This window comes from Marmota monax, unplaced genomic scaffold (genome assembly GCF_021218885.2).
Source record: "Marmota monax isolate L192 unplaced genomic scaffold, Marmota_monax_Labrador192_F-V1.1 WCK01_AAM20220418_F8-fsc00056, whole genome shotgun sequence".
Classification (NCBI taxonomy): domain Eukaryota; kingdom Metazoa; phylum Chordata; class Mammalia; order Rodentia; family Sciuridae; genus Marmota; species Marmota monax.
The window spans coordinates 2,258,844-2,275,261 of NW_026695212.1; the positions used below are offsets into that span (position 1 = coordinate 2,258,844).

A 16,418-nucleotide genomic window follows, 5' to 3' on the forward strand; every position below is an offset into this window, starting at 1 on the left:
TCTCTTGGGTTTCACAGATTCCTGAACTGTGACTCAAATATATTTGTCTTCTTTATAAATTACCCAGTCTAATGTATTCTTTATAGCACCAGAAAAGGAACTAAGATAGTTATTTAACACGTTCTAGTTAGAGAAGACTTTTTGAAAGAAATGACTACTCAGCTGTGATATAAATAAGCAGTAAAAAGAGAGTATAATGCAGCATGGCTGGAGCAGAGTCAGGGAGCTGGGAGGGAGGGATGAGGATAAGGGCTGTGGTAGGGGCAAAGAATGGAATCATAGGATCTCTTTTATGGTACTGAAAAGAATTAACTACCACTAAATTGCGAACAACCAGATCACACATGCAAAGACCACTCCATACAACACTCAGAAAACTAAAGCAGCACCTTTATTTTATACATACAAACAGTATAAAATGTTTATTATGTAAGAGCAGTGTTTTGTTTACAATATATATTATATTGCTTCAAGCCAATGCAAAGACTTCATACATTATATTCCCTATCTCATTGTGTTTACAATATATTATATTGTTTAAATGCCACTACCACAGTGTCAATTTTTGGTTTTTCTTTTTTCAATACTGAACTCTCTGGAGTAATGGTAAGGTCGAAATATGTTGTATAAGAGCATACAAATAAGGGCAATTAAAAATGTGACAAATGTCTAAATATATGACAATAAAATTTGAAATGCTGTAACTTCAACATGATTAACTGCTTCATCTAAATCCTTGTGATTTATGTATTTTTGCCCAATTTAACCTCTCTAATGTGACCCAGCCCCTCAACACCATGAATGCATTGTAATTTTGCAAATATCTGCCAACTATACACCGAGAAGACAAAATTTTAACCTGATCAACAGACATAATATAAAATCTGTCCCAAAGGACTGAAAGAAGAAAATCTATACCATCATGCTACAGACACACTTAGGAAACTTAAAAGGAAGAGTAAATATCAGCTCAGTGATTTATAATGAAGCTAATAAAATTCAGGCCAGTATTCTTAAGTGTAATGAACATTATTTGAACATTCAACACATAAAAGGTTAACAAAGGCTATGAACTTGGTGTAACTTAAAACGTTTCAGATGTCGGAGTTCACCAGATGTAATTGGATTCAGGTGGTTCCTGCTGCTCCCCGGCCTTTTTAAGTGAAGGCGTGTGCTGCCGGAGACCGGCGCCTGCTGGCCTCAGGGCATGCATGAGGCTGGCTCTGTACCCTGCAAAATTATTCACAGCTTAAAAGCAAAGAAACTACAAAAACAGGCTCTTCAGATTCATCATTAACCATTCAAATGAAATCCATTTTCCCTTTTTAACCCAGAGTGGAAGACCACAGTGACCACAAAAAGCTACCTGAATGAAGAGATGTTACAGGTTCAAGATCTCTGTTGAAAGAAACCCATTTTACTAACTCTTGTCAAATTTGCCCTCCATTGGGTTTCTTACTCACTATATATTTTGGCTGCTGTGTTTGAATGGAAGCAGTCTCCACCCAAGGGTTGGTAAGGATCTCACACTGAAGTCTCAAATGCTGCTACAGAAGATCAATGATTTGGTCATTGATCCTTTCATTGCATTGTAGAACCATCAATCCAGCTGATGGATCCAGTTCAATATGTAACAACCTCCGCTCTTCCCATAGATCCCACGGTGAGAGTATGGCTACAGCACTCATACATACAGGAATGTTGTAAGAATCGAGAGTTTCCATTATGTGTATTAGAGAACGGGTTGTTATTTAAACTGACTTCTATCAATGGGGACTTGTGGGTTTTGGTCAGGTGGCATCTATTCATTTTCCACTTGCTTGTCAGTGGAATGTGATACTCAGTTACACAACTTGAGATCTCCCTCCCCTCCACTTGTGAACTTCTGGAGGTGCTGGGGGGCCCTAACTCATTTTTGGTTTCCTAAAACTGATGTAAAACAGCAATTACATTTCAAAAATCTACCACCATCTTCGTGTGTATCAGAGTCAAATTCAGCACTTCATTTCTTCCTTGTGGTTTTTAAGTGCAAGCATGTTATTAAACAACTAGTGAGAACAGAATATTTGTTCCTGAATATGTTTCTTTGAATTGTCACTATGTAGGCTGGTAGCTCATGGAATGGTCAGAACATGAGCCAACAATGCGCTGGAGTAAATCCCTACCATGCAGCTTGACTTGCCACCCATGAAGACCAAACCTCCCTGCTGGTGAGGGTGAGCCTGAGTAGGGACATCTGCCTCCAGGATCCTCCTTCCTGCTATGATGCCTGGGTGCCTGGGACCTCCCAACGTGTCACCCCACTGGAAATCTGTTCTTAGCAGAACTCTGTGACTCAGAGCTTCCTTGTCACCTCCCGCTAGTTAAAATAAACCCTTTTAGCTCCATTCTCTTGAAGTACAGAACTGGCCGGGTGGCCTCCCCTGGAAAACACACTTGCATTTGAATCAAGCACCAGGGCACCTTCCTGGCTTGCATTGACTTACTCTGTAGGAGGGACACTGATGGCAGAAGATTAAGCATGTGGTCTACACTAGGGGTGCTGTTTGGAGGCTTGCAGTTCTCCTTGATAGAATTGCTCATCTACTGCTCTATTCCAAAGGACCCCTAACTTGCCTTCTTTTTGTAAGAGTGACCAGGTATATCAGTGGAAACAGTGCCCTTGTGCTCACCCCACCTCCATCTTGGAGATCACTGGCCCCCATTTATGAGACCAGAGATCTTTGCAATTGAGTCCTGGGGAGTATAGTCAGACTTCAGATCATCCTTAGGCTCAAGGACTTCTGGAAAATCACTTTGATTCTGGACAAGCCATGGTGTTTGTATCCAGTTGAGAGTGGCATAAAAGATTTGACTTAGTCTTTTGAAAATGACTCTAGAAATTGTTAGTTTCCTATAGGGGTGTTAGTCCAAAGGTTTCCCAAAAGCATGTCCTAGTAGGGATACATTCAACCATTACAATTGGGTGAAGAGCTATTTACCAGAGGAACTGCACTCCTTCCCATACTGTGCCCACCAGACAACAGCCTACCTTACAATAAACATGTATACCCACATATAAGTTCATCATATATACATCAGAATAACATGTGGATATTGTAAGGTCTGCACAAAAATTGGAAATTAGAAAGTTTGCAATTAATTAATTACATATTAAATGTATATGTAAATATGTATAAAATAATATAAAATATAAAAAAAATTTGAGAGGTAATACTTCCCCTCAGCACCCAAACTAATAATTTCCACACTCACTGGACCGTGAGCAACACTCTTTGGAGACCACTGATCTAGAAAAATATCTGTGGTTTGTTTAACTTGTATTTTGGAGATGTAATATGGTAGCCACATCTGGACTTCTGCTATTGAAGGGTGTTGCATGGTTGGGAACTTCCTTTCCCCCAAGTGGAGAGGACAGTGTCCCAGGCTTAGGAGACTGAGTTCTGGGTGCCAGATATACACAGACTGTGTTATTTTGTTCACTTACTAATCAACTCTCCCTCCACTGGATCTGCACTTTCTGTTTCATTGATGTGTCCCCCCATTTTCTGGATTCCTGCTTAGCACAGGGGAGACACTAATCCATTACTAAATAATTGGTTTTATTAAGCTCCATTTCATATATAAAATAGTTCAGTGTTTGTTCTACATTTCTACTTCATTTTGAGTAGTTGGTACATTTGGAAAAAACACATCTCCTATAACATCTCTCTCTCATAGAGGGCTTCACAGACTTTTCCTTTCCCTCAAAAGGACTCATTAAAAATATACCCAATATAATTTAAAAATTTTAAAAAGTAAAACTCTTCACATATTATATGTGAGTTGGTAAATCTTGAATTTTAAAATCAGAGGTAAGTAGATACTGATTCTACATTTGATTTGAAATCTTAATTGAGATGATCACATCTTTCATAGTTGACATACTATATTACTGTATGAACCTGTATTAGCAATCTAAGCTAGAAAATATTTGTGGTGGTATTTTACAGAGCTGATGACATTTCACAATGATGCCTTACTTTTTTAAACTTTAAAGCTTAGAATCTAAGGTTTCGAGAGAGGGAGGGGAGCATGGTGGGCAGAGAAGGAAATGGCAGGTGGGGCTGGGTTGTGGGTTGTCTATTAGCCCCTGGAGCCAAGAAGTGAAAGAGACTGACTTCCCAGATGGTCTCCAACTCACTTTTATTGCAGTGTCTTCCATGCCAACCTTCTTGACATTGGCATTTGTTGGGTTCCTGGCAAGTCCCGTGTGCACCACAGCCAGGCTCGCAGACAGCTGGAGCAAAGGAGATAAAATAAATGTTTCCTCGGCTTTCCTTTTTCAACAGAATTACACAGCTCCTTTTCCTGCAGTTCTTTAGAACGAGTTAGTTTTGGCTTCATCGCCTAATTTTTTTTTTCTTTTTTTCTCTTTCTAAACCATTCTCCAGGTAAAAGTCAGTTTGGGACTTTGTGAAAAAATCTTGAGAGTGACCCTCAAATAAGCATCATGTTCCTCATTTACAAAAAAACTCTCAGTAGGATTTTGAAACTTGTGAGCAATGGAAGTTTATTTTCCTTAAGAAAACCTCTAAATGAATTTTTTTTAGAGAGAGAGAGAATTTTTTTAATATTTATTTTTCAGTTTTCAGTGGACACAACATATTTTATTTTATTTTTTTATGTGGTGCTGAGGATCGAACCTAGCACCCCGCACATGCCAGGCAAGCGCGGTACCGCTTGAGCCATATCCCCAGTCCTCTAGTGAATTTTTAAAAAATATTAAAACGTTCAGTTGTATCTGTGAGGGTATGTAAATTCTGTTATAGGCATGGATTCCATACAGTGCCTTTGGTCTACATAAAAGAATCATGTATGTCAGCGAGGAAAGGTTAACTGTGACATTTTGTAGTAGGAGAGTACAGCTAACTCACTGGCCCCCTAACCCATATTGATGAGGTGTGTGAGTACTTACGCTTAGAACAGAGGTCTCCTTGGTAACCTTTGGAGCACTTACATTTGCTTTTACCAATGCATTTACCTCCATTTCGACAGGGTTGTGGGCATTTGCCTAAAATAGAGAGCAATGCAAGTGAGCAAAGAACCCAGAGCTCCATTCGGGGAATATTACATAAAGAATCACAAGGTTTCAAGGAGGTAAAAGCAGTATTTTCCACTCATTTCAGATTTAATCTGGCTTTTATATTGCTTGAGTTTTGTTTTTGAAATAGACAGGTTAATACTTCTACTTTGAATACATATCTTCTTTCACCATAAATGTACTGCCCCAATGCTATAGTTCCATTCACATTTTTATTAAAAGAATAATCTTTTAACTGACTCACAAATTGTAATTTAAGATATAACTTACTAAAAGTTGATTTATGCATGACCCACTAAATGGTCTTTTCTCTGAGTTCCGCTTTGGATTGTTTCTTGTTCTGAAAGCAGGTCTACACCAGTACCTGACCTCATAAGTCTTAGTCTAGGATTCCCCAGAAAGCAGGGCTTGCCAGCAGATAGCTTATTTTGGGGAAGTGAGCCTAGGAAATAGGAATGGGACATGGGAAGAATGAAACAGGGTAGGAGGGAAAGTCAACACCAAAGTGTGGTTCAGTCACCACTATGAGCAACTGGGTCCCATTTTGCTGGGTCCTTCCAAGGAGCTGTATCAGCTGCACCTCAGAGTTGTCTGAAGATAGAGGGGGAAGCATTTGTTCATCAGCATTTGACTCCCACTTGCCCCAAGGGGTAATTTCCTCACACTTCATGCTGCAAACGCAGTATGTGATTTCTAAGGACTCAGAGATGTCTCTGGGTGGAGAGCAAAGGTGTGGAATGGATAAGATGAAGTGCAATCAGCTCACACTTGTGCAAAACAGGTTGCTTCAGCAATGACAGGAGTTAAAGGTTGGCTGAGAGAATATGAGGCAGGTCACAAAAGGTACCCAGTAGCACAACCATACATTTTCTGGGAATGTCTTAGATCTTCAAGATACATCATTTTTCTTTTATCTCATACCAAATGAATATTGGTAATGTTTTCACAGATCTTTGAATCACAGAGTTTTAGACCCACCAGAAGACTTTAAAGGTAAAAATTATGCAATCATTTGCTGCCTTCTTACTCTAAAGGTTATTTATTTTCTCTCTGCAATTTAGAATTTGCCATCCTAGGACTGAAGTTTTTGAAGAAGAGTATTATCCTCCCAGGTGTGAAACCACAGCCTGTGACTGGCACAGTGATGTTCCAAGTTGGCAAGCAGCTTGGGTTTTGGTAGAGGACAAGTTTGGAATTTTGTTGTTGTTTTTCTTTCTTTTCACTTTTAGGAGAACATTAATTACAAAGGTCTCTGAGTACATAAGGACAGCTAATGAAATCTATCCCTAACCATCTCACCTTTCATTCTCTAAACACTTCTTCTTATGGTCAAAGAAAATACTATTCTTGAAAAATAAGAAGTGAATTCCACATAAAAATCACTTGACTAAAAACACTTTCTTTTTCTTTTTACTTACCTAAAGGACTTTATTTACATATAAATTGATGAAAGCAGTATTTAGTCATTGTGGAGGTAATACAGACATAACAATACTGGGGTGTTAAGGTCTCTCACAAACCTGGAATACCATTAGACTTTGAGATTTTTTTTTTTTTCTAAAACAAGCATGTTTCAGAAACGGGTATTAAAACAACTTTCATAATAAAATACCACCATTTTGTTGACCACAGAAAGTCCAAAAAAGCCCTTTTTCTAGGTTTGCACATAAGAACACATTGTTATGGTTTGGATATGAGGTGTCCTGCAAAAACATCTGTGTTAATACAGGAAGTGAGAATGATTAGATTATGAGAGCTGTGACCTGATCAATGGATTGATCCATTTGATAGATTAGTAACTTGAAATGGTCAGACTGAATGGTAACTATAGGCTGGTGTAATGTGGAAGTGGGTCACTGGAGTTGGCCCTTGGGGATTATATCTTGTCTCCTGGCTCCTCCTCTCCTCTCCTCTCCTCTCCTCTCCTCTCCTCTCCTCTCCTCTCCTCTCCTCTCCTCTCCTCTCCTCTCCTCTCCTCTCCTCTCCTCTCCTCTCCTCTCCTTCTTCTTCTTCTTCTTCTTCTTCTTCTTCTTCTTCTTCTTCTTCTCTCTCTCTCTCTCTCTCTCTCTCTCTCTCTCTCTCTCTCTCTCCTTCCCAGTGAGCCAGCCAGCCAGCCATTAACTGAGTATCTTTCCTTTACCATGTTTTCCCTCCATGACGTGCTATCTCACCTCAGGCCTAGAGCAATGGAGTCCACCGACCATGAACTGAACCTCTGAAACCATGGACCCTAAATAAAGTTTTCCTCCTCTAAATTGTTCTTGTCAGGCATTTTGAATGAAAATCTGACTAATAAAACAATTTACTGTTTAGTTAATATCTCAACTCTTACCCAAAAGGAAGGAATATCTAACTCCAAATTTCTACTTGCATCAAAGAAACATCTGACCCCAAGACATACACAAAATTGAATCGTTCACGGTACTCTGCAACACACTGGGTTTTCTCCCAAGCAAACACAATGTGGGATGATAACTATATGGCAAAGAAGATAGACTACTTATATGTGAAATACTTGGTGAGCCCTAATTTCCCATAGTGAAGGAGGAGTGAACTTGGTAAGCAGGAATATTGCAGAGATTGATCCTTGGCAAGAATCATTTCATTGGCCCAATGGGTCTTTTCTTGTCCATAGAATGATAGAAATGAGGAAACTTAGTTTCACCTCAGCCAGGAGGGAGGATATTCTCTCCTGGTTTTTACACAACAGAAAGGCAACTAACTGCAGGAGAGTTAGAAGCCCACTGCTAGTTCAAAGACTATAGAAACCAAACCTCATGATCTGATTGTTTTAAATTTCAGGATTCTACAATTGTTTTTAATATTTATGTTTCCTTTTCCTGAAAACAATTTGTGGCCAAATTCTATCCAACAGACAATGGAAAACTGAGTAGGCCTGAGAGATTACACATCTTTATCCTAAGAGACTAAGCATTGCCTATGGACACTAGATTTGACTAAATTTAAACAGCATTTTTAGTACAACCAGTGGTTGAGTCCTTGTGAGTACAATGTGATTAAGATATTTATAAAACAAAGACATTAAACTTTCTCCACTAATGGGATGGTTGGATAAATTACCTTAAATTTGTGACACTCACAGACAAAAAAGATCAAAGGGGTTTACAACCTGGGCCAACACTCATCATCTCTTAGAACGTTGTTCTAGAATGGTGAGTGATTTTTAATCATTTTCTCCAATATTCTAAAATGTCTTTACAAAGAACATTTTATACTGAAAGCTTTATAATATGAACCCATTAATTTAGTTTTAAACTTTATTTATAACACGATGGAAGTAAAGCTGTGTGGTCTTTTTAACTGAAGGTTCATTGAAGATTCTTGGGAAATCTAGGAGCACACAACCATCTATCCAGATACCTCTGACTATTGGTAAGGATGTGGGAAAACTGGAACTCTTGCACATTGCTGCACCTTGATGGGGTTGTAAAATCATGCAGCTATTTTGGAAAATGGTCTGGCTATTCCTCAAAAAAATTTGAAAACACATGATTCAGCAATTCTACTCCTGGGTTTATGTCCAAAAGAATTGAAAACTTATGACTACACAAAGAACTTATTCACAAATGTTCATTACAGCAGTGTTCAAAATAGTCTTCATATGCAAACAACCCAAATGTTTATCAGCTGATAAATGCATAAACAAAATGCAGTTATACATTCCAGTGAGTATTATTCAGCCACAAGGACTGATGTCCTGATATATGCTACACCATGTGTGAACCTTAAAAACACTAGAAGAAACCTATATGAAAGAAGCCAGAAACAAAAGACCACATGTTGTATGCTCCCATTTATATGAAATGTTCAGAACAGGCAAGTCTGAAGAGACAGAAAGTAGATTAGAGGTTGCCAGAGCTGGGGGGAGAGTAGAATGTGGAGGAACTGCTGATAGGCACAGGTTTTCTTTTTGAAATGGTCTGGATTGGACAGAGGTGGTGGCTGCACAACTTTGTGCATGTACTGGGTGGTTTAACAACTAGTTAAATGTTGTGTTTTATGCTATGTAAATTATATCTTAATTAAAAAATAAGAATACATACTTCAACTATGCTGTTTTATCTATATACTTGTAGAGGCACTTTTCAACTCAAGACCCATTTCCATTTTTTCCTGGTATTAAGAGAAACAGGAAATTTCCTAAAAAATTTTGAATAAAATTTGTGATCAAATTTGTCAGGGGGTTTCAAAGACCCAAATTTTTGATGCAGTTAGAGAGAAAAAAAAATCATATGCACATGCATACACACAAGAATAAAAGCAGTGCTTCTGCCAACAGAAAGTGTATAAATCCTAAAGGCATGAAAAGGCATCCTTACACAAAATGAGACCATGAGCAAAGATTCACATACAAACCAATTAAGTGTGCAACCTCTGGGGGTGAGGATGAGGAGAAAATTGAGGGGTGTCCATTCTGAGATATCTTTATCAGGGAAGGGTAATTAATAAGAATAGAAACCACATCCTGGCAATTAATTACATGTTTTATGGAAGCTTCAGAAGTATTTCATTTGAACTCTATAAAAAATGGTTACTTCACCTACTACTCATTAAAGTACAAAAACTCACAAATAAATTAGAGGTTGAAAGTTAAAGTCAGAACTTAGTATTATTCAGTTTTGAATACACTACAACTTCATAAACTACGGCTGAACCAACACAGTGATGCTTTACAGGTAAAGCACAGCTGGAAACAAGAAATGCTGAACAAGTCTTCCTCAACACACATCAAAAAGGCAGAGACAGGGGCTCGGGTGTGGCTCAGTGGTAGAGCACTTGCTAAGCATGTGTGAGGCACTGGGTTGGATCCTCAGCACCACATTAAAGAAAAATGAATGAATAAATAAAATAAAGTAAAAAAAAAAAGGCAGAGACACAGCAAATAAGCAGACACTGATTCCTTTAGCTCCTTCTGGGCATGCATCCCACTATCTGAGCAACGTAGGGTGGGGTGGGTTGACTCACTCCTCAGTTTAACAGAGAGGTGAAGTGACTCGCTGAGTCCTACATGGCTAGTAGGTGGTAGAGCCAGGATAAGCAGTTGGGTATATTAATTCCCCAAACAATGGGGAATTTTTACCCTTAAATTGTAACAAATATGGCAAAGGCAGAATATTCACCAATCTTATTTACAGTTTGATTTTCTTTTACATAAACACTCACATGACCCTTCATTAATCAAGATACAGAATATTTTTGGCACCCCAAGAAATCCTTTTGTGCCTCCAACCATGATTCTGGTTTCCATCATCATCCATTAGCTTTGCCTATTCTTGAACTTCAAAACTAAGGAATCATCAGGAGGCACTGGTGTGTGTCTGGCTCCTTTCATTGAACAGGTGGGAGGCTCTCATGTTGCTGCATGTGCTATTAGCATGTTCTTTTTTTTAATTGCTATGCATGTTTGTGTCCCTTTTTAGGGTATTCCCTTTTCTCTTAGGTGGGTAACAAGGATATCTGGCAGGATATCTGGCAGCAATGGCAGCCAGTGGCAGGGAAAACCCTGCTGTATCTGTAGGTGGGTGACAGATCTCGCCTGTTTCAGAGCTCTGGTCTATGTTTCACGGCTGAAGCTGTGGGCTCTGCATAATGCAAAGTGGAAATGACTAAAAAGAAATAATATGACATGCTGAATAGTCCAAACCCAGAGAGAACCGACTCAGAAACCATTTGTTCTGAGTGCTCTGAGGCTCATGAGCCATGTCTCTCCTCACGTTTAGCCAAAATAAGTGGCATACGAATCTAGCAAAAAGAAACCAATGACTTAAGACCTCACACAAACTATGTGTTCTTTCTGGGCTTCGGATTCCTCTGGTAAAGGAAAGGATTAGAAAAAAATGGCTAAGATTCCCAGAGAACAAAGAGAAAGTGGAAAGTCAGTACTCACTTCTTTCACACTGCTCCCCTTCTAGACCTGGGGGACAAATGCATTTTCCAGGGTAGAAACAGGTCCCTCCATTAAAGCAGGTGGTTGAACAGTTTGCTGTCAGAATGAACAACCAGGGGCTGCATTAGACAATGGGTTAAACTGAACAAAAACTCTATAAAGTGCATGATGTTTCTTAGGCATCTGTACTTGCTCATTTACTTCATAAAGTAAGCCGCTTAAGCCCACTTTACAAATACAAAAACTGCAACCAATTACTTCAGTTATTCACAGTAATTGATTCGAATTACAATTACCATCAAATTACAATTACACGATTTCAGAACATAATAGGGTATAATAGGATATCACTTACATTCTATCCCTCCCATTCTTAGAAGCTTATATCTTAATGAAAAAAGGCATGGAGTATATAAAATAAACCTGCCTTTTAATTTTTTAAATAAAATCAATGCTCTGAAAAGGAGAAGAATGCTATGCTATAAATCCAAGATTTTTTTTTTTAAACATCTGGTTGCAGGATAAAAGAAGAATAAAAGGTAAAACTTACTTTGGAATAGACAAAGAGAGAGAGAGAGAGAGAGAGAGAGAGAGAGAGAGAGAGAGAGAGAGAGAAAGTCATAAATATTGGGATCCAACAAAGAAGAAAGCAATGTTTTTTTTTTTTTGTTTTTTAGGAAAAAAAATGAACAGGGATTTATTTTATCTAACAGATTTTTTTTTTTAAAAATGGGCTTTTATGACATTTAGATAAAAGCATAACTGTACTCAGAAAAAGACTGCAGACCCTTGTGAGATCATATAGGTAGGGATATGGTGGCAGCTGAGTTGGAGGGATAAAGCTGGATGTATTCTAGTGGGAGTCCAATTAGCTACATTATCCAGGTTAATAGTCATACTGTGATTCAGCCTAAACCCTCCCTCTTGGTTTAGTTTCTGGAATTTCACTGCTTGCTGGCACCTAAAATAGAGGGAGGACAGAGAAGTGGGAATGGAGGAGTGGGAATGGAATGTCTAAAAGTAGACAAGCTGGCTCATTCAGTAAAGGCTAAAATTAGAGTTTGGATTTTTAGCAATTTCAGTTATATATCCTATTTGTTTTTGTCCCACATAAAATGGGCCAAAATTGGCTCTAGCTGAACAAAAGCTAAAGCAAGCTTCCAATAGGAAAATCAGAAAGGAAATCCAAAAGTTATATGTGTGCTCTCTTTGTGGAAAAGAATTCCAACTAAAATATTTTACAAATATCCTGCTTCTTAAGTGATAAATGCTGTGTTTAAAATCACAAGCATCTCCCAGCTCCAGATAGTGCTATACTTGTTTTGGCAAAACCAAGCATCTTGACTTAGAGAGGAACAGAAGCATTTTGGTAGAGAATTCAGGAGATCCATTCACGTGGCCCTCTTTTTTGCTACTTGGTGCTGGTATCTGTATCACTGGTTGTTTTTGTGAGTGTGTCCTGTTCCCCCAACTCATTCCTGTTTCTCCTAAGGATATGAGGAAATGAAACATTGGGATCAATATCCATGTGGTCCTTTCCCTGTGGGAACTGCTCCTTACTGTTATGGAAAATGCTCTGAGCCTGGTAGCTTAATTGAATAATAAAATTTGATAAAACTGATTATATAATTGAGCCACACTCTTAGTTTACTGCCCTGACCACACTTCTCCAGATTTCTGCAATGATTTGGATATGGTTTGTGTCCCTAAAAGATTCATGTGAAGGAATCTTGGTCCCCAATGTGGCAGTATTGTGAAGTGTTGGAATCTTTAAAAAATGGGATCTAATGGAGGACGGTTGAGTCACTGGGGCTACCACCCTCAGAAAGGATTAAGGTAGTTCTATAGGACCTTAGTTCCTGCAAGAGGAAGTTGTTATAAAAAGTGTAAGCCTGGCCTGTGAATCTTCCTGGTTACCTATCTGGCCATATGATGTTCTCTCTTCCAGATATTCCCATAATAATTCCATTTACCAAGATGTGATATAGTTAGAAAACCCTCACCAGAGAGCAGATGCTGATGCCATGATCTTAAATCTTCAGAACTGTAAGCTTAGTTACTCCTTTCTTTAAAAGTACTCAGCTTTAGGTATTTTATTATAAAAACAGATTAATATAATTTCTATTGTACAATGAGCCAGAGACACTTTCAGTGGAGCTGAGAATATATTGGCTAATGCTTAACAACTCATTTCCTAACATTTATGGCACATGTCCCAAGGACCAATGAAAGTTGTTTTTTAATGTCTGTTCTAGAATGTAGTGCTAAAGTCTAGCTCTATGCCAGTAACTAAGCCATTTTTTTTTCAGAAGCTCCATACTGTCTTCTGAATAATGAAAGCCTTTTTGTTGTTGTTGTTGAGAAAGTAAAAAATATTTTTAAAATATTCTCAGATCTTTAGAAGACCAAGTGGAATTTCAATGAACTTTCCAAAAACAAAACAAAAATTACTGGTGTCTGATAAGTAGGAAAACTTTCATCTGAAATATAAAATATAAAGATACTGGAATACAGATAGATATATTCCCTCTTTAGTGACCATGAAGTGTTCGAGATGTGGTAGCATTAGTAAAACATTGCAATGCATACACCACTGTGCAGACCACACCAATAATGGCCACATCTACATAAGCAGACCACACTAGTGGTTTCTTTAAATCTGTGAATATAAGCATTCTTCATTCAACTATCTGAAAGATTTGATTTATTTTCTAACAGTTTCAATATAACCTGAGCTTAATTATGCTGTAAGAAATGCCCAGTTTTAGAGGGTGGGGGTGTAGCTCATTGGTAGAGCACTTGCCTAACATACACAAGGTCCCGGGATCAATCCCCTGTATGCTTAAAGAAAAATAAAGGGTTAATAACACATACAGGAAGAAATGCTCAATTTAGAAATAGCAGAGATGCCAAATGCTAAATTTAGACAAAAAGAGGATTCACAATCAATAACTTTACTTACTGTCTGTCATTATTATTAGTGTTATTAGAGTTCAGTCTTCATGAATACATATTTTTAAAAATTGTTTTCATTTTAATGCTATGATTTTTAAAAGACCATTTTTTTAAAAAAAATGTAGAAATGCTTTTGGAGATTATCTCAGTTAATTCAGGGGTCAGGACAGGAAGGTCAATAACTTCCTTCCAAATTTAGCAAAGGAAAAAAACATGGTCCAAAAATAGAGCAAGTTACCTGCTGAAGCCCAGAGACCCTCACGGGGAACTGGGACCTGAGTTAGGTAGCCTGGGTTGCACCATGGTACATAGAAAGGAGTGAATTTGTGTTAAGCTGCTCAAGCACTATAAACCTCACTATGCTTATCTGGGAATGAAATGGATAATACTTTCCATATCTCAAAAGGTTGTTGAGAGTAAAATCAGACAATTAGATAATGAATGTCATAAAATAGCAGACAACCATAAGTTATTATTCTGACTCATGCTGAGGATTTTTTTACATAGCTTTTCTTTCTTTAAAAAGAAAAAAAAGAAACTGTGCATTATAATCTTGGTAGTAACTGATCACCATCTCTTCTTCAAATAATATTCATCATTTTATTTCAAAACATTTTTATTAGCCCCAAACAATGCTCTTTTCATAAAATTAGCATTCTAGATGCAAAGGTAACTCCATTAAAGACACACACTTTGCAGAAACTTCTAAATGTTTTCCCACTTGCAAGATGTGAACTGGGAAAAATAGACTGGTAACTTGTACAGAATATGAATTGTTCAGCAATATTGTAAGGCCAAGTCTGAATCCAGTCTCTAAGAACAAAATTTGACCATTGCTGCAATGCTAAGAAGGAGGCATGTAACCTCTAAAGGACGTGATTTGGAGCCAAGTATTAAGTTGGGAGTCAGTACACTTTTAAGTCAGTCAATTTGGAGCACGCTGTTTGATGTGACCTGATAAGCTCACCTACAAAACTTATTCAGGGCATATCAAATTTCCAGCTGTTCACAAAAATCCATGATCCCCTCCCATAACAAGAGTGGTCAGTGGAAGACAGTTGTCCAGCCAGGATGACATCCTGGCTACATTCAGAGAGGACCAGGAGGCTAATTCCTACCCATAATAGATGTGGAAGTTTTGTGGGTCACTTCTGGGGGCTAGCTTTTTTTTTTGGGGGGGGGGTCCTTAAAGAAATACCTATTGCAATCTCCCTTCTCTACTTTGTTGACTGGACCTAGAGAGCTCCAACACTCCAGGCAGGAGCACAAGATGGAAGGTGCCTGGTCCCCTGAATCACTGCATGGAGAAGGGCTGCACTATCCACTAACCCCCTAATCCTGTACTGGAGCGTTCTGTGAGTGAAAATAACATTCTGCTGTGTTAAGCTACACTCAAATGGGGGTTTCAATTATTATACCAGTCATCTTTACCCTGAGGGATACATCCTGATTATAGAGTGATGACACATTTAGTGTACTTATTTGAATCAAACATTTAAAATGTAAAACTTGATTCTTAAAAAGAAACTATTACCTTTATCACAATTGACTCCATAGAATCCAGGTGGGCAGATGCAGAAACCAGGAGTAACACAAAGTCCGCCATTCATGCATCGTGGTGTGCAAAGGGCTTATGGGGAGAGAGAATTCTGATTAAGGCCAAATGGGGATTTAGGGTGGAATCATTTTTAAATGTCAATAATACAACAACTTCAAGCTTTGTAGTTGATTCTAAAATGTGCACCCTTCTGAGATACAAGTTTGCTATATAAAAAAATGTTTTGTGGTTTTAATTAGGCTATTTTTCAACTTCTCAATTTCTTAGAAAATAATTTTGAATTTGTTTCACTTTGAATGCCTGATTAAATTTCTTTTCCAGAATCATCTTGACTAAGGTGTGGTTTTTTAAAACTGCAAATATTTTCTCTCTGCCCTATATCCTTGATCTTCCAATTTCAAAATAAGTGCAAAGAAGAAAATTAAGAAAAATATTCTTATTTCTTAGAGATAAAAAATGTTTTGCTTACTCTGATCAAATAAGCTCTTGGTATTTAAGCATCTTATAATTAATATTCATTCTCTTGCTTGCCTCTTTTTTCACATAATTATCTTAAAAGTAATTTCCCTGAAATGGACAAACTTCCTACACAAGTTATTTTCATCCTTTTTTTCTTTTAGTTGTAATAACTTCATAGCTATGGTATGGACTTAATTGTGAATCAAGCCACTTTTAATTGGAATAGATAATTTCAAATCAATGGCATTTTTTAAAGCCAACTTAAGTAGAGAAAATCAACCTCAAGACTTTGATAAGATTATGCTAAAGTACAGTGTGTACAATAGTGGGAAGGGGGCCTCCAGAGTGTTGACCCTTTCCAAAGTTCTCTCCCTGTGTTACCACATACAGGGTTTCACAGAAAACCACTCGCAGAAGAAATACTTTCAAATAACTCTTTTACGGTTTTTTAATTT

At 37.9% G+C, this 16,418-nt stretch overlaps 1 protein-coding gene across 1 annotated transcript in view; it reads right to left on the reverse strand.

The window, feature by feature from the left end:
* Positions 1 to 372: 372 nt before the first annotated feature.
* Wif1 (WNT inhibitory factor 1) overlaps positions 373 to 16,418 on the reverse strand; it is a 64,883-nt gene continuing 48,837 nt past the window's right edge. Inside the window, exons 6-10 of the mRNA XM_046430696.2 lie at positions 15,481 to 15,576; positions 10,992 to 11,087; positions 4,958 to 5,053; positions 4,184 to 4,279; positions 373 to 1,230 (exon numbers count right to left, since the gene is read on the reverse strand). Coding sequence (XP_046286652.1) covers positions 1,109 to 1,230; positions 4,184 to 4,279; positions 4,958 to 5,053; positions 10,992 to 11,087; positions 15,481 to 15,576 — 506 coding nt within the window. The 3' untranslated portion in view covers positions 373 to 1,108. The remainder of the gene's footprint in view (positions 1,231 to 4,183; positions 4,280 to 4,957; positions 5,054 to 10,991; positions 11,088 to 15,480; positions 15,577 to 16,418) is intronic.